This window comes from Podarcis gaigeae (assembly GCF_964106915.1).
Source record: "Podarcis gaigeae genome assembly, chromosome: 9".
Taxonomy (NCBI): Eukaryota; Metazoa; Chordata; class Lepidosauria; order Squamata; family Lacertidae; genus Podarcis; species Podarcis gaigeae.
In genome coordinates, this window is record NC_139685.1 from 11,018,393 (window position 1) to 11,039,354 (window position 20,962).

The 20,962-nt window shown below is 43.1% G+C and overlaps 1 protein-coding gene across 7 annotated transcripts in view; it reads right to left on the reverse strand.

Annotated features, from left to right (window-relative positions):
- Positions 1-20,962, reverse strand: part of KCNIP4 (potassium voltage-gated channel interacting protein 4) — a 396,014-nt gene that overhangs the window by 202,990 nt on the left and 172,062 nt on the right. Inside the window, exon 1 of one of the 7 annotated variants that reach the window (XM_083755084.1) lies at positions 3,610-3,933. The exons of 5 other annotated variants lie outside the window; for them this stretch is intronic. In XM_083755084.1, coding sequence (XP_083611210.1) covers positions 3,610-3,667 — 58 coding nt within the window. In that variant the 5' untranslated portion in view covers positions 3,668-3,933. Of the gene's footprint in view, positions 1-3,005; positions 3,030-3,609; positions 3,934-20,962 lie in introns of those variants that run through there. One more of the 7 variants, XM_083755075.1, reaches the window with a different exon arrangement.

The window sequence follows — 20,962 nt, forward strand, 5'->3', positions numbered from 1 at the left end:
ATAGTATTGTTTTCCATCTTGCTTTTGGAAACTCTTAACCTGTCAGTGGATGATACATAGTTTTTACCATTTAATTTAGATTCCCATTCATTTTACTTTAAATCCATGCCAGTATTGTGGATTTTTCAAGATAACACAGTGTTTTCTTTGGAAACACTCAAGCCTAAATCTGCGACTGGATGGTTTGCAGAACTGTCAGTTTTCTTTATTTAACCTATATTTTCCAGTGACATGTATAAATGTTGGAGCATAAATTTAATCACAAGGTCGAATCTTCTCTTTGTTTCCATGGAATTTTATTTTGAAGTTATAAATACAGGCCACACAAAAGGACAAATATAGCAAGACAACAAGAGCCCATAAATAATTCACTGATTGCAATGCTTAGTATATCTGGATATGCTTGTGGGACGATGGTTTATTATTTGTTTATTTACTTGTACAAATTTATATCGTACTTAGTGTTAAGGAAAACCCCTTAAAAACAAAGAAATAGCAGTTTCTATAAAGGTTTCAAAAAAGTGAGCAGGCACTTGGCTGCCCGTGAGATTAACTTAGAAAGTGATGTAATGTCAGCTATTCATAATAAAGTCACTCTTTCCAAGACCTCTGCATTGGCAAGAAGGTTCCCTTTTTCTGCATAGAGGAGTGGTGATATTTTATCCAGTAAATCAAACCATCTACACCTTTCACAACTATCCAAGCATGAAAACCCTGGGAACTGTTGTGAGCTACAGGTGATGGATAATGTTAGCAGACACAGGCCAGGATCCAGTTTTATTTGCCAGCATTCCCAGTTAAGCACACTCTCCTAACTGCTAAGTGTTCAGTGATGTACTCTGGTCTATCACAGTGCTTGACCCACATCAAAGCATCTAGAGTCGGGGCTGGGGGTAAGCTGGAGGGGTACATGCCAGTGGCAGGTGGGCCAAAGAGCAACAGATGTGAGTCTACCTTCCAGCTATGCAAAACCAAGGGTTTCTACACAAACCGTGGACTCAGCTACATTGGCAAAGAAAAAGCACGTTTTGTGCGTCATATATGCATTATAACACTGACACCAGATAGCACTGTGGAGTTCTGTTTTCGCCACCCCTATTTCTCTAAGTTTACAACGCATTTAACAAACTCTTCTTTGAGGTGTGTAGATCCAGCCACAAACCCATCTGCGCAGGCAAGGAGGAGAAATTGTCACAGTTCAAGGGCGCTGTGCAGACAGATAAAAGTACTTCAATATCTGAAGGAGCATCTCCACCCCCATCGTTCTACCCAGACACTGAGGTCCAGCGCTGAGGGCGTTCTGGTGGTTCCCTCACTGCAAAAAGCCAGAGGGAAACAGACAGAGGGCCTTCTCGGTAGAACGCCCTCCCATCAGATGTCAAAGGGAACAACTACCACCAGACTTTTAGACGGCATCTGAAGGCAGACCTGTTTATGGAGGCTTTTAATGTTTGATGTATTGCGGTATTTTAATATTTTGTTGGAAGCCGCCCAGAGTGACTGGGGAAGCCCAGCCAGATGGGCCGGGTATAAATTATTATTATTATTATTATTATTATTATTATTATTATTATTACTCACAGATGGTATTGGATCAGGTTCAGTGGGGTGTGTGGCCTTAGGGCAGGCATCCCCAAACACGGCCCTCCAGATGTTTTGGGACTACAATTCCCATCATCCCTGAGCATTCATCCCATTAGCTAGGGATGATGGGAGTTGTAGTCCCAAAACATCTGGAGGGCCGAGTTTGGGGAAGCCTGCCTTAGGGCAAGGGGAGAGTCTTGAACATCAGATAGAGAGGCCTGGAGTGTTGTATTCAGCTCCTGGGTTTGAAGTTCCCCAATCCTGATCTACAGGGTCGTTGTCTGTTATTCTTTGCGCAATTATGGATGCTCCGAGGCCAGAATCAATGTGAGATTTATTTATATTCTGTTGTTCTGTTTGGAAGTGCCCAGAGCAGAGTACACAATCATAAAGCTGTTATATAATCAAGAAAAGTACACCCGTTTCTAAAAGCAGGAACAAAATACAGCCCACATTTCAAACAATGCAAAATCAGAAAGCTGGCAGCAACAAGGCTTGTTATATACCAATACTTGTTCCAATAACATTGACAGCTGCATATAAAACGCCCATCGAAATGAAAGCATCTTCAGTTTATAGCAAAGATACACAAAGGCGGAGCCTGATGAATTTCAAATGGAAGAGCATTTCAGAGTTGCAGGGCCACTTCAAAGGTCTTCTCTCTCATGCTCACTTGCCAAATCTCCCAAGATCACACTGAGAGCAAGGCCTCTGACACCGATCTTAATTTCTAGGCAGAACCATATGGATACAACAGTAGAGTTGTGCATTCCTACCTGTGAGCACTGGCAAGTCAAGTGCCACATTTTGGACCAACTAGAACTTCAGGACTCCCCTGAAACATAGCCCCGCATACAGTATATTAAAATAGTCCAGTCTGGAGTTAATTAAAGCATGCTTGATTAAAGCAATCCAAGCATCCTCAGAATTTATAAACACACCACTTGCAACTTTCATAAAACAGGCCAGCAGTTATCTAAGGTGTTATTCTGTGGCCCTTTACCAAAAGGCAAATTCCACTGAGCACAGCGGAACAGCAGAACCATGTATTACAAATGAAGTCTTGTGTATAACTTTTAATTTGAAAACTATATCCTTGTGAAAATACAACAGACAAAACACTAAATGCCTTTCTCTGCTTTCACTTTGCATACAATCAAACATGAACAGCTACCAAGATGCTTATGATAAGATTAAAGAAAACTGACTACCTTATATATTTAAAATTATTATTATTTTTTATTAAGAAAAGAGTCTAGTAGCCTAGTTACTTCTCAAAGGCAATTCAAAACTACAGGAAAATTCAGCACACATTAAAACAGTCTTGAAATATATATTTATTACTATGCTGTAGCCTAGAATGATCACCATGAAGATAAACATGAGAACAGGAGGAAAAGGAAGTACAGATATAAGCTCACATTGCTATAATCCTTGTTTAGGTTGGCTTTCATTTCAATGTGGATGACTTTCAAGTGAAAACATTGTGCACCCCAGCAGAATGCATTCTAAAGCTGACATTTCCAAATGTTTCATTCTTATAATAAAATTATCATCAAAGGATGATAATACCATCACTAATGCTATTTTGCTATTTTAATTCATGGCATCCCAGACAGTTGAACATTTACTCCTGTTTTCACATGTGACCTGAACAATTAATTCAATTAAAACCCTTTTCTCAAGGTACTTAACCTCTGGGCCACTACTATGCTGTTTGAAAGTAAAACCTACTAAAACATCAAGGCTTCTCACCTATAAAAAAACACACACACACAGCGATTTTTCTTTTTAAAGCACAATCACCAATTCTTAAAACCCTGCTCCAATGTTACATTTAGTTACTACTGGGGCCCCAAACAGCACACCTTCCCAGTACCACAGCCTTGAACAATATTCTGTGGAAGTTTTAAACATAGCAAAAAGTGGCACAACCAAATAATTTTTAAAACAAATGGTTTTGCAGACAACATACCCCACACCAGTTACAAATGTGTAAAAGCAAACGAAGCACCAGCCTCTTACCTCTGCTGTACTTCCTCTGTTTTGCAAGTATGAAAAAGGTCACCAAGATTGCTCCCATCTCCACAAACTTCAGCCCCAAACTTGCTGATCCTTCACTTTAAAACTTCCTTTATCACATAGCACAATTAAAACAATAGACTCTTGCAAACCAAACACAGGAGAATTCTGCAGCCAAGTAACAAGGCTTCAGACTCCTTAACTGCCTGCATCACATCTGTTAGCAATATACACATTTAAGAGCTGTGCTCTCTAGCTTCCTAATTTCGATTCACATGCTTTGGGGAGTTCAGCGACCTGCTGCAAAGGGAGAGCTGGAATGGAAGACAGCATATAGTCCCATTGTCTATATGCCATGTAGGTTAATTGAGCTTGCTGCTGCTACTACTTTAAGAAAGCTCTGAATCAGTGCTTATTACAGTGCAATTTTTTATACTTTGGCACTTACAAGTGGGCTGGTTATATTAGTGGAAAGCTGAGAGCTAAGGCAATATAACAGATAAGTGTGTGAGCCTGGAAGTCTCTGGAGTAAAATCTCACTTCAGTTGTGAGTTCAACAGGTAAGGTGCTTTCTTAGGCAAGGCACAGTCATTCAGTCACCGCACATAAGCCTACTTGTAATTCTGTGCCTCCTCCGCTAGAGGTCTGGAGGGCGGCAACAAAAGAGTGAGCCTTTTCTGCAATGGCTACTCGCTTGTGGGATGCTCTTTCAAAGGAGGTACACCTGCCACCTTCATTACATATCTTTAGGTACCAGGCAAAAAAATTCCTCTTCTCCCAGGCCCCTGGCTAATTAATCTATGGCCCTTTAAACCATAGCTGTCAACCGTCCCTTATTTGGCGGGAAACTCCCTTATCCCAGCGTTGTGTCCCACTGCTGTCCCGGATTGATGATGTCCCTTAAATTTCCCGGATTTCACGCTCGCCTGGCTCGGGAGGGAAGCAGCGGCTCAGGGTCCTCCACTGCGAGAGAGAGCGCGCGCATGAGCTGCCGCGTCTCCGTCTCTCCCTTTTCTCCCTCAGGGGCGGGTCATGAGGAGATGGGTGGCGGCGGGCAGGCAGGCAGGCAGCCCCTCTCTTGCAAGACTTCCGCTGCGCTACCAGGGGAAGCGGGAGGTGGCCTGAGGGAGGAGGAAGAGGAGGGAATGGGGAGGGATGCAGATGGGTGGGGCTTCAGCGGCCACCACGGCGCCGCAACCGCCTCATGCCAGGCTCGCGGGCAAGAGTCTCTCTTCCTCTGTCCCTCTCTCTCAGTTGGGGAAGGGCCGATGGAACTCCTCGCACCAGGATGACGGCAGCCCCGACATGCATAAGCTAAGCAAAATCCCTTATTTTGGCTGCTGATCCCTTATTTTCAAGGCTGCTGGTCCCTTATTTTCAAACCTGTAAGTTGACAGCTATGCTTTAAACTGGGAGGGGGTTTTGCTTTTGTTTGTCATTATTGTATATATGTTTGTGTATATATATTGTAAACTGCCCTGTGATCATCAGATGAAGGGTGGTACAGAAAATAAATAAGATAAGGAGAATTTTGCCAAGTAGCTGTATACAGTTGTGGTAAGGTATGAAGTGTTTTGAACATGCAGAGGCATAAGGTGGGCACTTAGGGCTTGCCAAAAATTAGGAAATTGGTCAGCAAAAGGATGGCACCGATTTGCATAAAATTTGCATATGCCTATGAGTGCATGCATGGAAATAATTCCCATAATTTAAAAACTAATACAATACTGTCTCACTGTAGTGAGGAAGACTGGGACCAGCTGACCTGTGTGCCTGCCCAGTTTGTTGTCCAGGTGCTAAATATTCACGAGCCAGCATTCAACAAAAGAGGTTTAAAGACTCTCTCAAGGCAAAACTTTAAAAAAAATGTGGTATAAACACTGACAATTGGTGTTATAGGAATTCTAAGGTCTTATATATATAAAATAAACGTTCATAAATGTCCAAGGCAAACATATACATAAGCGTATAAACCACGTGTCTGAAATAGTACAGAACAATCACCCTGAAGCCATTTTGGCTCTTCCAGTAACCTCAAATATTCTCCCCATTGTCTCTTTGCTCACAAACCCTGTCTTAAGGGCGTATTTGTGTTTGAATAGGGTGAGCCTGTGACCTGGACTCAGGAACTAAGTATTTAGCATCTCGAAAGGATTGGCCAGGTTGCCCAGGTAAAGCAATCAAGTGACCATTATCAGTATCCTGCCAGACAGGATTTCTGTTGTAGACCACCTCCTGTGATGTATTTCTGCTGTAGCCTGCCTCCTTCTGTGATGTATGTATGATGTTTTGAGGGGTGGTCTTCAGCTACAGGGTGGGTACAGTGGAGGCTCGCAAGACGAAAAGAATCCGTTCCGCGAGTCCCTTCGTCTAGCGGTTTTTTCGTCTTGCGAAGCAAGCCCATCGACAGTTTAGCAGATTAGCGCTATTAGCGGTTTAGCGGCTTTTAGCAGCTTTTAGCGGCTTATCGTCTTAGCAGATAAGCAGATAAGCGGCTTAGCGGCTTAGAAAAAGGGGGGGAAGGGGGGAAAAACCCGCAGGAACTCGCAAGACATTTTCGTCTTGCGAAGCAAGCCCATTGACGGATTAGCGGATTAGCGCTATTAGCGGTTTAGCGGCTTTTAGAAGCTTTTAGCGGCTTATCGGCTTAGCAGATAAGCGGATAAGCGGCTTAGCGGCTTACAAAAAGCGGGGAAGGGGGAAAAACCGCAGGAACTCGCAAGACATTTTCATCTTGCGAAGCAAGCCCATTGACGGCTTAGCGGATTAGCGCTATTAGCGGTTTAGCGGCTTTTAGCAGCTTTTAGCGGCTTAGCGGCTTAGCAGATAAGCGGATAAGCAGCTTAGCAGCTTAGAAAAAAGGGGGAAGGGGGGGGACCGCAGGAACTCGCAAGACATTTTCGTCTTGCGAAGCAAGCCCATAAGGAAATTCGTTTTGCGAAGCACCTCCAAAATGGAAAACTCTTTCGTCTAGCGAGTTTTCCGTCTTGCGAGGCATTCGTCTTGTGGGGAACCACTGTAATTTCAAAAGTCTATATAAGGGCTTGCACACCATTGTTCTGGGTCCCTCCTGCCTCCTGCGTGTGGTAGTGAGCACCCTGTTGCAACAGTTAATAAACATCAAGCTTACTAGCTGCCTTGCTTCTCAATATTCTCTGGTTGGCCTCTGTTATTTTCTCCTACCGATGGAGAACCTACAAAGTACTCTGTACAGGCTCTTGGATACCCCATAAGGGGAAAAGGAGCAGTTTTTTCTTATAACATCTGGGAAGCAATGGCCTATGAAGGCTCCAATTGGAGGACAGCCTTTACCAAAGGTGTCATGGGCTTTGAAGCCGCTCAAACTCAAGACGAAAAGGAGAAACGAGCTAAGAGGAAAGCACGCTTGGCAAACCCTCACCGTGATCAACTCCCACCCAGAAACCTAGGTCCCCACTGTGGAAGGACGTGTGGATCCAGAATTGGCCTCCATGGTCACTTACGGACCCATTGTTAAAACCGTGTTCATGGAAGACGATATTACTCCGCTACGAGTGATTTCCAAAGAAGAAGACTGATGAGCAACTTCAAGGCCACACTCATCCATCTTACAGTTCTTTATCTGAAAGCTGGATTTGGGACTACAGCCTATCCAAGTAGAAAACACGTGCCCACCCTACAAATGTTCAGTATTATTTATATAGCAGTGGAAGTGTGCATAGTATGTTAGAGACTACCATAAACAAAAGACTGATCCCTGCCCCAAATAGTACACTGTCTCTTTAAGGCTTATTAGTTAACTATTATTATTTGGGCAATTTTTATACTGCTTATATTTAAACAAATCTCTAAGAGGTTTACAACATAAATTAAGACACCATAAATTGAAAAAGCAAAGCCAACCCAATTCCCATTCTGCCCCCCCCCACCAGACTTGTGCTACCATTTCACTTGCAAATCCAGCCTATTTAATTTTACATATCATATTGTTTTCATATGAAACCTTTGCAAAATACAACTGTAAGCATCTCAACCAAGGAAAGACAACAGACTTACTGTGCTTACATGTGTAGAGCTTTTGTTCCCCCACAGTGTGGCAGCAAAGCCTTTAGCAAAAGAAAACATTTGCCTTAAAACACAACACTAGAGGTTGCATAGAGTGGCAGAAAAGAGGCTGCGAATGGATGCTATGGCTGATGTCAAAAGCAGGGAGTTAGTGTTGTGAAGCTGGAAGATGCGACTATCTTGATGAGGCAAAGGCAGATGGCCGAGGATTTTGGTCCTAGGCTCCAGCAATCAGTGACTGGTTCAAATTCCAGAGTTCTAATTAATGCCTTTTGAAGCATTTATCACAAAAGGTAAAGGTAAAGGGACCCCTGACCATTAGGTCTAGTCATGACCGACTCTGGGGTTGCGGCGCTCATCTCACTCTATAGGCCGAGGGAGCTGGCGTCTGTCTGCAGACAGCTTCCGGGTCATGTGGCCAGTATGACTAAGCCACTTCTGGCGAACCAGAGCAGCATCCGGAAACGCTGTTTACCTTCCCGCCGGAGTGGTACCTATTTATCTACTTGCACTTGATGTGCTTTCAAACTGCTAGGGTGGCAGGAGCAGGGACCGAGCAACGGGAGCTCACTCCATCACGGGGATTCGAACCACCGACCTTCTGATCGGCAAGTCCTAGGCTCTGTGGTTTAACCCATAGGACCATCCGCATCCCAATTTATCACAAAGCAAAATCTAAAGTTAAACATAGCAATACATAAAACATTTCAATAAAACACAGGAAATGTGTGCTTTAAGAAGTCACAAAATATTCCTGGGTAAAATGATTTTTTAAAAGCCACAACAGATAAAGCAAACAGTCAACCCAAGAGTCTGAAGTTCTAGGCATGCCCAGTTGCAGAATATAAGCCCTCTTTCAAGATAAAACCTGTGACAGGTGGGTGAGATAAGCCTACAGAATATTTTGTAAAGCCTGCAGTATTGCTCTCTGATGGAGCTTGGTTGGCAACAAATGCCACAGAAGTAGGGCTGCTACAGAGAATGCCTTCTGCCTCGTAGCTGGCATATGTTGCTGATGGTCCTGCTCTGATCAGGTCAGGACCTCAGCAAAAGTTGAGGGAAACCCCTCACAACCAGTTAACAACAGACGCGAGGTCAGAAGCGCAATAACAAAGGGAATCTGAAAAGCAAAGACTGTGTTCAGCCAGGATCAAAGCATGAAAAAGCAACCCAGAAGTTCTAAGTAGAGATTGGCAGCATGGAAGGTCAGTGGAAGGTAACATCGCCACAGTTAATCACAAGTATTTAGGACATGGTGAAGAACAGTTTTGGGCTAGGAGGCTGGCTCTTTATCTACCCCAACGCCTCTGGACAACTATCACCAGTTTGAAATCAAACTGTGTAGGCAAAAGCGTACCACTTTGCAAGTCTCAACAGAGCCTGGAAACCAGTTGTGGCAAGTAGCAGGTCGGCAGAAGCAGGTGTTACCTTCATGCCCCTCTGTGGGTGCCCAGAACATCCGAGTGAGCCCTGAAAACAAGATGTTGGGTGGCAGGTGCATTCAGTTTGATCCAACAATGTTCTTCTGAGGTTCCAGAGCAGGAGTGGCCCAACAGATGCCATTGGACTACAGTGTCCATCATCTCTGCCTAATGGCCATACTGCAGAACCATAGCTTCCCTAACTCTGCTCCTGGAGGCAGTTTCTCTTCCAAACTCTGGGTGTCACCGCTGAACAAGTGAGTGAATGCATTTCCTTCTCTGGGAAATATCAGATCCTTCTTGGTGGCTGTGGTTGCTGGAGGAAACTGCTGTGTGGACCCACCTATAGACTGTTCTTCCCATTCAACCTGATAACAGACCATTAAAGCACTCTGGGGCAGCTGAAGTGACTTAATCTGATTCAAAACTTGCTGAGCGAACACAACTCTTCCTGAAATCCGTTCAATATTAAGTTAGTACCACAAGGTCGTCCCTAATCAGCACTTAATTTTAGTGTATTGTCATAAAGTGATATGAATCAATTTCATAAATCTTTAACGATTGCTCTTTAAAGAATTGAGATTGTCTGCTGCCTCAAGCTATTGCATACCCCTGTGTTAAAGGTTCCTTGTTACTTTCCCATCCATCAATTTACATTTCTAAATACGGAGACAGCCACTTCCTAGCTGATTACACTGTTTGGTTTCAGGTGAACAACTGTATTGAATTGTTGGATTCCTAGACTGATCCATTTACAGAAACTTTAACCTTACATTCTTAACTCCACCATCTTCAATAGTGGGAAAGCCCACTCAGATAGTGGCCAAAGTGATGGAGGAAAGGTGGATCTGATAAGAGGCTGCAGGCCTCCAGCAGGGGGGTGATGACTTATGAACCTCACAGGCCCAAAGGGGTGGGGAGAAGCCTGAATAAAGCAAGGATAGTCTCTGGGAGGAGGGTGTTGTATTGGGTGCCACCTATGGCTGATTAGCCCATACATGTGGCAAGTGAGAGTCTGAGGCAAGCAGGTCTGGGCCCTTGTAGACTCATCAAGTGGCCTCACCATAGTGCAAGTGAAGATGCTCAAGAGCCAAGGCTCTTGAATACGTCATGGCACTTGAGAGCTTCATGCCCACAGTGCTTGGGATGGGAGTTGGGGGGAATGGGTCTTTGACTGCGCAGGGGTCAATATTCTCCAACACACTCCTTGGCTTAGTGGAGTGTCCTTTTGTGCCCTGGTCACCAGTTACTATTGGGTCTTCTGGTGACATATTCTTCTGGTCTTCTGGTTACATATTCATTCAGTGTCTATAGAACAGGCTTCCTCAACCTCGGCCCTCCAGATATTTTTGGCCTACAACTTCCATGACCCCCAGCTAGCAGGACCAGTGGTCAGGGATGATGGGAATTGTAGTCTCAAAACATGTGGAGGGCCAAGGTTGAGGAAGCCTGCTATGGAAGTTGAGCTTGGGATTTTTACCTGCAAGCATTTAATATGATTTGTTGCTAAGTCTGGCAATACTTGTGAATAGAAGTGGACCGGAAGTTTTATTTTTTAATGCTATCTGAAGGTTTAGAGAGAGGGGGTGGGGCAAAGACAAAAAGACCTACATCTTCAACAAAGAATGGGAGAAGTTCTGCTTTCTAGGCTATGAAAGAGAAAGCACAGTTCTATTTTTCTAGAAAAAGAGGTGCCAGAACTCACTGTGAACACCTCCCTTGTTCTCTTATAATGACAATGGCACTCACCTGAGTTCTGGTGAGTTCTGTCTTTAAAAAAAAAAGGCACCAGGAAAGTGATTTGCTTCATCTGCTCTGTGACTGTTGCCTTCTCCAGAAAGTGCAATGTGAAAATTCACGACGCATAGCACTTCCTTACAAAACGTTCCTCTTGCTTCTGAGGTGCGGGAAAAGGTCAACAAGTAAAAAATAAAATTTAAAGTCTTACTGTCTCTCTTCACAAGATCCATAGCTCAGAGCAAGTGCTAAGCTGACCTTGTTTAAAATCCCCCATGCAATTTCTGGGTGGAGGGGACCCTTTGAGGATGGGCAAGCAGTGAAGGAGGACCTTCTAACTCCTAGTGAGAACCTTTTTGGCCATCTGCCTTTGCCCTATCAAAAGGACATAAATGTATTAATGCAGAAGTTGCAGCTGCCTAGACGCACAGTTGCAAGAAGAGCGGAGGCCATCTCTGCTGACCTGAAACATCAGCCGGTGCGTGATGTAAATAACTGTCTGTCGTTTGGACTTTGTCTTGATGAAAGCATTGACCTTTGTGACATTTTGCAAGTAGCGGTTATGGTGCACATGTTGTTCAGCGTTTTTTACAGTGAAAGAAAGTTTCTGGAACAAGCAAAGGGAAAAACAGGAAGTGAGGGTGTATTTCTGACCTCCAAGAACTATGCCACACAAATTAACTTGCTGCTTCAGAATCTGACATTCATCACAATGGATGGGACACCCACAATGGTGGGCAGCATCAATGGAGTCATTGCTCACTGCAAAAAGTTCGTTTCACAGCACTGCAGCATGCAGTGTTGGATGTGAAAGTACTCTGGTTTGTGCTCGGCATGGGAGTAGTTATCCAGATCATGAATTCTACCCATGCTGCCCCCTTGCAGCACAACCTTTTCAAGCTACATCTGAATTAACTGTTTCTGGCTGCTGGGCGTAGGTGGCTCCCTGGTCCTGAATGGGGTAACCGATTGGAGTGCAGAGTGTTTTAGGACCAGGACATTTGCAGGGAAACCAAAATGCTTGTTTACAAAGCTATTGTACTACCAATCTTACTGTATGCTTTTGAAACATGGACCACTTATAGATGCCATCTCCAACTCCTTGAAAAATTCCATCAATGGTGTCTCTGAAAATTTTTATACAACTAATACCAGTGTACTGGAAGAAGCAAAGATCACCAGTGTCAAAGCAATGATTCTTCAACATCAACTTCGTTGGACTGGTCATGTTGTGTGGATGCCTGATTATCGTCTTCCAAAGCAACTACTCTATTCCAAACTTAAAAATGGAAAGCGTAATGCTGGTGGTCAACAAAAGAGGTTTAAAGACTGTCTGAAGGCAAATTTTTAAAAATGTAGTATAAACACCAACAATTGGGAAACACTGGCCTCAAGTGCTTCAGTTGGAGAACAGCCTTTACTAAATGTGTCATGGGCTTTGAAGACACTCGAACTCAGGACGCAAGGGAGAAACGTGCTAAGAGGAAGGCACTCTTTGCAAATCCACACTGTGATCAACTCCCGCCCAGAAACCAATGTCCCCTCTGTGGGAGGACATGTGGATCCAGAATTGGCCTCCACAGTCACTTATGGACTCATTGTTAAAACCGTGTCTATGGAAGACAATCTTACTCAACTACGAGTGATCGCCAAATAAGAAGAACTGTGCCCCTGAAGAACCAGGTGTGCAGCCTGTGGGTCATTTTGGACTCACAGCTGTCCATGGAGGTGCAGGTTAATTCTGCGTCCAGAGCAGCTGTCTACTAGTTCCATCTGGTATGCCAGCTGAGACCCTACATTCCTGCACACTGATTCATAACAGTTCCCTTGGATGAAATTGAAGGAGTCACACATTTTCTTGTCTTGTTTGCAGGTAAGAAATGACAGCACTGCCACTTCTTCTCTTGCCAGTGGGCAAGCAAAGCTGTGACAAATATTCCACAATGCTGTGAAGCTGCCTTGCACTCTCATCTGTCATGCATTAAAGAATACTACAGTGTTTTATTTTTATTGCATTATCAGATACTACTGATCCCAGCAGTGTCAGCAAAGGACTCTATTTATAGCACACTGCCAAGTGTGCCTGAGGTTGACTGAAATTATTTGTCTAAAAATAATTTTGCTCTCCACGAATGTGGCCTATTGGGTTGTATCTCCGGGAGATAAAGACTTCCCTGTTAATGTTTGCAGACCAAACCACTGTTAAAGACACAAAGATTGGCTTTGGTGGTGTGGCATGTAGGCTTGTAAAGTTCATATTTACCAATATTCAGGTAGGGCTGTCTTATGACACGCAGCCAATTTACAGCTCATGCAAATGTGCGGTGCATGCGAACATTTCAGGATTAATTTGTGGCGGCAAAGCAGCATTAGCTACAACATGCTCATGTAGTTGCAAGTGGCCCATCAGCCATTCGCAGGCCACCTTGAGTTTTTCTTGCCTGTCTGAAACTGCCAAAACTACCACCTGGCAGCCCATACTATATGCATGGCTAAAAGGTAAAGGATCCCTGACAGTTTAGACCAGTCATGAACGACTGGGGTTCCGGCACTCATCTCACTTTACTGGCCAAGGGAGCCGACATTTGTCTGTAGACAGTTTTTCTGGGTCATGTAGCCAGCATGACTAAGCCGCTTCTGGTGAAACCAGAGGAGCACATGGAAACACCGTTTACCTTCCCGCTGGAGCAGAACCTATTTATCTACTTGCACTTTGACATGCTTTTAAACTGCTAGGTTGGCAGGAGCTGGGACCGAGGAACAGGAGCTCACCCCATAGTGGGGATTAGAACCGCCGAACTTCCAAGCCCTAGGCTGAGTGGTTTAGACCACAGCGTCACTCACATCCCTATTTATGCATGGCTAGTGAGCAGCAATTGGCTTACTGGATCAAATAATTTTGCAGGTCTAAGCTAAGACTTTAGCTTAGGTCTTAGCTTAGACCTAAGCTAGAGAGCCAGTGTGGTGTAGTGGTTAAGAGCGGTAGATTTGTAATCTGGGGAACCGGGTTCACTTCCCCGCTCCTCCACATGCAGCTGCTGGGTGACCTTGGGCCAGTCACACTTCTCTGAAGTCTCTCAGCCTCACTCACCTCGCAGAGTGTTTGTTGTTGGGGAGGAAGGGAAAGGAGAATATTAGCCGCTTTGAGACTCCTTCGAGTAATGATAAAGCGGGATATCAAATCCAAACTCCTCCTCTTCTTCTTCTAAAGCATTTTCTTACGTTTTAATTACATTTTTAATAGTTGTTTTAGATATGGTATTAAAAATAACCCAAAATACTGCCAAAGCATTACTCTTCTATATTTTCTTTTCTGAATACATTCTTTTTGTACTAGGATCTAGCAAGGTTTCTGCTGCTTGAGATACAAGGAAACTTCAGTTCAGTCTGAATTATTAAACACTTGTTAGATCTGCTACAGTTCGTAAAAATCTGACATTCTGACATTCCACATTATGTTGATATGTTATAAAAAAAGCTGAACGTATTCAACAACCACATAAAAAAAAACACCCCGAATTCCTAAAAGTCAGGTCCTCCATCATGGAGGGCACATGTTGTGGTGAGATCACTGGAAACTGCCTCCCTGTTGTGGGGCAGGACCGTTTGGATGGCCACAACACCCCATTGCTTGCCCCTGTTACTGGGGCAGAAATTTGGTCAGTTGGGTTGGCTATTGGGTGCTGAGCAGCTACTTAAGCTGCTGCACATCGCAGGAGAGTTTCACTTTCTTGTGAAGTGCAGTGGATCACCCACCCTCCTCTCCCTATATTTGGGGTTGTTCTTATGGCCTTGCTATGCTTGTCTATAGGGACGCGGGTGGCGCTGTGGGTTAAACCACAGAGCCTAGGACTTGCCAATCAAAAGGTCGGCAGTTTGAATCCCCGCAACGGGGTGAGCTCCTGTTGCTCGGTCCCTGCTCCTGCCAACCTAGCAGTTCGAAAACATGTGAAAGTGCAAGTAGATAAATAGGTACCGCTCCGGCGGGAAGGTAAATGGCGTTTCCGTCCACTGCTCTGGTTCCCCAGAAGCAGCTTAGTCATGCTGGCCACATGACCCGGAAATAATACGCCGGCTCCCTCGGCCAATAAAGCAAGATGAGTGCCGCAACCCCAGAGTCGGTCACAACTGGACCTAATGGTCAGGGGTCCCTTTACCTTTAACTATGCGTATCTATGGGGTCGTTTTGGAGCAGGGGCCCGGTAGGAATTTTGCCATTTGGCAGATTGGCTGGTGCCACTTGGTTTTTGCCTACCGTGTAGCAAATCGTCACGACTCTGTAAGGTTGGCGGTTAGGCATTTAGTTCAATGTTTTGGGGAGGGGACATGGTTGGCTATGCCTGCCCTTCCATTGCTGCTGCTAGGGAATTCCGTTAAAGGAATCCAGGGCTCGCCTTGCTTTTGTCCGAACTCTGTCAAGGAGCTAGGGCCACGCCAGAGCCCCTGGGAGCATCTGGGGTGAGCTGTGAGATCGAAACCAGCTTCTCGCTCCCCCAGGATGCTTTCCCTTACTGACATATGGTGGTGCCCAGTGTCAGTCCTGTTCCTGCCACCGTGCAGGTTCAGGTAGTCTGGAACCAATGCCTAAGCAACCACTCACAGGCTGTAATCAATAAAGTTGTGGCCAAAACTTAATGCCAAAAACCTTAAACTAAAATCTGTCTATTGTGTCTTCCTTTGGGGGTGGTTTTGGGGGTCTTCACACGCAATTCAGGAGAGTAAATATACAGCAAAATCAACAAATTTGGAAATTCTGAAATGATGGGTGGAAAGCTTTGAAAAGGAAGTGTATTATCCTGGAATAATTAGTAATATTTAATATGGAAATGCATTATGCGTAGAAAGATAAATGTGTGGTCCCAAAGAGGAACAGTTAAATGCTGAATTTTTGTGTGAGGACTATATATGTGTGTGTGTGTATTGTAAACATGGTGAATGGAACACATTGTGGATATGAGCACATATTGAAACACACACTGATATGATGCTTACTTTCCTTCAGTTAAATGTATGAAGCAGGGGTAGCTAATGTTATATCTTCCCATCATCTGGCATGGCTTAATAGTCAGGTATGAGGGGAGGACACCAAATTGGCTAATCCAGTTGGTATGAATTGTGAATGAGATACACATATATTTTGTTTTAAGCAGTTTTAAGTAGTTTCAAGAAATTGGACAATGTTCTCAAAGCTACCAGCATGAGTTTGACCAAACTGCGGGAGGCAGTGGAAGACAGGAGTGCCTGGCATGCTCTGGTCCATGGGGTCACGAAGAGTCGGACACGACTAAACAGCAACAAAACATACACATATGTACATAAGTATTGGGATCCTAGCCAGATTTGCCAAAGTTTCTTAAAGTGAATGACTGCCACACATATTTTACATGTGTGCTTCGGTAAACTGGTAGAATGCTGTGCAAGTAGAAAACATGTTTGCTGTCTAAACTGTAAAATTTCCCTTAGATTCCAATGACCCATAATCTCTACCCCATGACGTACATGCAGATCTTACTAATCTATAGCTCTTCTCTGATGAAATTTATGGAGGGCAAAAGATTCCTTTCATACATGTGCCTTAGTTCATTGCTAGAAAGCTGTGTTGTGTAGCTAGGAGCATTTTAGAAATTTGACCCTGATGAATTCTGAGTGGGATTTGTGACAGGGAAAATATCACAGTCAGTGGGATATGTTCCTGTCACATTAACTTTCATACACTCAAATGTTATTTCTCTACCAGTCATACTGTGGTCACCTTGAAATCCCCTGACTGAATTTGTATGAATGAAAAAAGCAATTCAGGCAAAAAAAACCCCAAAACCTGCAGACATTTACCAGCAGTCCTGAACTTTGAAAATTCAGCTTAAACAATAAATTTTCCTGTGTATTTATTTAAAGCAGGAGGGGCTTGTTCTGTTCAAGTGCAATTTGCTTCAAGTTGTGCATCAATACATTCAATTTATAAGCACACAAAGGCCTCTTGGCAAAACGTTTTGCACAAAAGCCATTCATTTCACATCAAAGTCCTGAGGCAAATAATCAAATTCAATCAGCAGAATGCTAATGACTACAAAACTCTGTGCTGGTTAAGCTTCATCTGCAGAGAAAGGAAGTTTTCTATAGGAAATTTTTGAGAAGGTCATAAGAATGTTTTAAAAACAATACGTAGTTTGATGTTATGTAGTTCATGATAAACGACAGTCGCCAACGGTATTTAACAAAAGAGGTAAACTGAGAGTTAGGTGCTAGATATAAACTTTGCGGAACGCTGCAGAATTATGTAATTTATATTTATTTATATGTAACCCGCCTTTCTTCCAGTTTGATCATGGCTCTAGTTTTCGCTACACCCATTTTATCATCCTTGCAAAACACCTTGGTTTGAGAGCAAGTGATTGGCCCAAGGTCACTCAATGAGCTTAATGACTGAATGGGAAGTGGACCCTGTGTCTAACCAGACCCAGTCAGACTCTCAGATCAGTACACGATGCTGTAGAATAGCCCATAAGAAAAGCAAAATTAAACATCTTCCAAGACAACAATGCCCATTTACACCACAAAGAAATCATAACCCACTAACTTTCAGCAGCCAGAAACAACATAACCAGACACTGGAGAGACCTGTCAGGAGTAAGCATGGACCAATGGTACCAAATAGTATGGGAAACAACCTTACTAGAAAAATTAACCAATAAACTGAAACTGACACGGGGACAAACAGAAGAAGACGCCTTTACCCCGGTATGGCTCCCCTTTATCACATACACAGCCCAACAAGACAAGAACAATAATCCACCAACAGCATACAAATCAATATGGCTAACTTGATCCAAAACACCCACCCACCCCACTCACACACGAGAACAAAGATCACCACAGCCAGTCACAAACAAACAACCACACCCTAGGCCAACCCCAACCTCTCTCACCACCAAAGGAACACAAGTGAACAGCACAAGCAACGCTGACACCAAACCCTACATACTTTAAGCATAACAGAAACATCACCACCCGACCACACCCATCTTCCCTCCCTCCACCCCTTCTTCTTATTCTTCTTTTCTCCCCCTAATGTCTCAACAAATGTAACGGATTTGTAAAAATGTTACATGGAAAAAATATGAGAGAGATTACACTTACTTCTGTAAAACAAGAAAATCTTTAATAAAAAATAAATTAAAAACATGGATTCTGCAAGCAAATACGCTTTCCTGGATGTACTAAAAGATCCAGTATCCTCTTCCCCACCATGCCTTGGATTGGTCTGCTGGAAAGCTAGACTCTAATTTAAGCTAAATTTAATACTACCACCCCCCCCCAAAAACCCACCAAAGTGTTATGATATATGTTTTTCATTCAGAGAGTTTCAGAGTGAGGAAGTCTGATTTGGGAAAGGCACCATCAAATCCTGTCAAATTTTCGAAATTAGAAACGGAATTGTTAGAACCTAAAACCAAGGTACTGTCAAGAATGTACAACTTGCTGTTGAATTGGAATACTCAGGATGAAACGGTCAAATCAGCTATGATTAAGTGGGCACAAGACATCGGTTATAATATTATGTTTGCTGACTGGGAATGGTTATGGACCACTGGTGTGAAATTCACGGCATGTAATGCCTTGAAAGAAAATATTATGAAAATGATTTATAGGTGGTACATGACACCAGTCAAGCTTGCAAAAATATACCATTTGCCTGACAATAAGTGTTGGAAATGTAAGGAAACTGAGGGAACATTCTTTCACCTCTGGTGGACGTGCCCAAAGGTTAAGGCTTTCTGGGAAATGATCTATAATGAACTGAAAAAGGTATTTAAGTATACCTTTCTTAAGAAACCAGAGGCCTTTCTCTTGGGCATTGTCGGCCAGATGGTGTTAAAGAAGGATAGAACTTTCTTTATGTATGCAACAACAGCAGCAAGAATACTCATCGCAAAGTACTGGAAGACACAAGATTTGCCCACCCTGGAAGAATGGCAGATGCAATTGATAGACTACATGGAACTGGCAGAAATGACTGGCAGAATCCGAGACTTGGGAGAAGAGCAAACGGAAGAGGATTGGAAGAAATTTAAAGACTATCTGCAAAAACATTGCAAACTATTTGAATGTTAAAGTGATGCAGGATATAAAGATAGTGCGGCATTAGTGACATAGTTGAAAGGAATATGCAAAGATGTCTTATGAGTAATAAGTAAAGAAATATAGCAAAATTAATCAATGTTAAAATGATGGGGGATTAGAAGATAAGTGGTTAGTAGCGGTAATGGTTAATTTAAAAGAAAATAAGCAATATTAAAATTAGTCAAAATAGAGGAAGGATTTGCTGAAAATAAATTAGAAATTGGAATACAGAAAGGGGAGGAGTGAGGAAGTCGGGAAAGTAAGCTACAAGAAATTAAGATTTGAATTTATATATTTATTTTTGTTTTTTGTGTTTTATACTGTTTTTTGTCTGTTATTGTGTTGTTTTGTTTTGTTATGATAAAATTTGTTGAAACTTTAATAAAAATTCTTTTAAAAAAAATCAAATCCTGTCAAATTGGATATTTTATGTCAGGAAACCCCAAAATGGCATCATTTTCTACTGTGCACCTTACAAATTGTGGGACTATCGGAAACGCAATAACTTGTTATTTGGACAAAACCATCACAGCCTCCAGCTCTGCTTTTCCTTGTTTGACCATGGGCAAGTGTTGTAAACAAAATCTGTCCTTCTTCCCTTATGGGGTATCCAAAAGCCCATATAGAGTCCTTACATAGGTTCCCTATTGGTAGGAAAAAATAACAGAGGCCAAACAGAGAATATTGAGAAGCAAAGCAGCTAGTAAGCCTGATCTTTATTAAAGCTGTTGCAACAGGGTACTCCCCTCACATGCAGGAAAGGAGGAGGAACCAGAACCAAGGTGTGCCTGCCCTTATATAGACATTTTAAATTCCCTGCCCTGGAGCTCAAGACCACCCCTCCATACATCATATATACATCACAGAAGTGGCGTAACCCAAGACCACCACCCCACAAACATCATACCTACATCACAGAAAAGGTGGTCTACAACAGAAATTTGAATGTTGTTGTTTTTCCTGTCTGCCAGGTTATCTGATAATGCCTTATCTGATTGCCCTTCCTGGTAGTCTGGCCACTCCTTTGAAATGGTGATTACTAAATTCATGTAACAAGGAAGATTTTTTTCACCTCCTCCCTCCTTGCAGAGAAACATTTGGTCAGCTTGGGAGTCAAAATGGTTTCAGGACGGTCTTCTGGTGCTGCTTCAGACATGTGGTTTATATATTTATGTACGTGTTTGCTTGGTACATTCATGAACATTTATTATATATCTAAGACCTTAAAATTCTTATAACACAAGCAGGTAAGAATATATCTTTGTCCTCTGCCTTCCCATTTGAATTCTTGTTCAGCCCAACAAAGATTAAATTCTTACTTGCAAATGTAGATACATGGTTTCAAATCCTAGTTATGATGGAACACCTGCTTTGTGTAAAACCATGGCTGAGGCTGTAGAAGGAGGATAGGCAACTGAGTCAGGAAGTAGGGGGAAGAAACATGTAAACCTGTGGCCTACTTGTGATCTTAAAAACAAGATATTACATAGAAATGAAGCCATGGTGGACTAAATTTTAAAAATGTGCCCCAGAAATATTTCAGGGGTTCCATGACAGACGTATGGAAATGTTTGGTCAGTGCTGAAAGGGTTCTGCTTAGGCAAGAAACTTGAAAGCAAATTATTAGTGGGTCTTATAATTTTGCATTAATTTCAAGGTTTGACTCCAGCTACCTTGTTTCAAGAAAGTGAGAGCTGGACCATAAAGAAGGCTGATCGCCAAAGAATTGATGCTTTTGAATTCTGGTGCTGGAGGAGACTCTTGAGAGTCCCATGGTCTGCAAGAAGATCAAACCTCTCCATTCTGAAGGAAATCAGCCCTGAGTGTTCACTAGAAGGACAGATCCTGAAGCTGAGGCTCTAATACTTTGGCCACCTCATGAGAAGAGAAGACTCCCTGTTGGGGAAGATGGAGGGCACAAGGAGAAGGGGACGACAGTGGATGAGATGGTGGGACAGTGTTCTCGAAGCTACCAGCATGAGTTTGACCAAACTGCAGGAGGCAGTGGAAGACAGAAGTGCCTGGCATGCTCT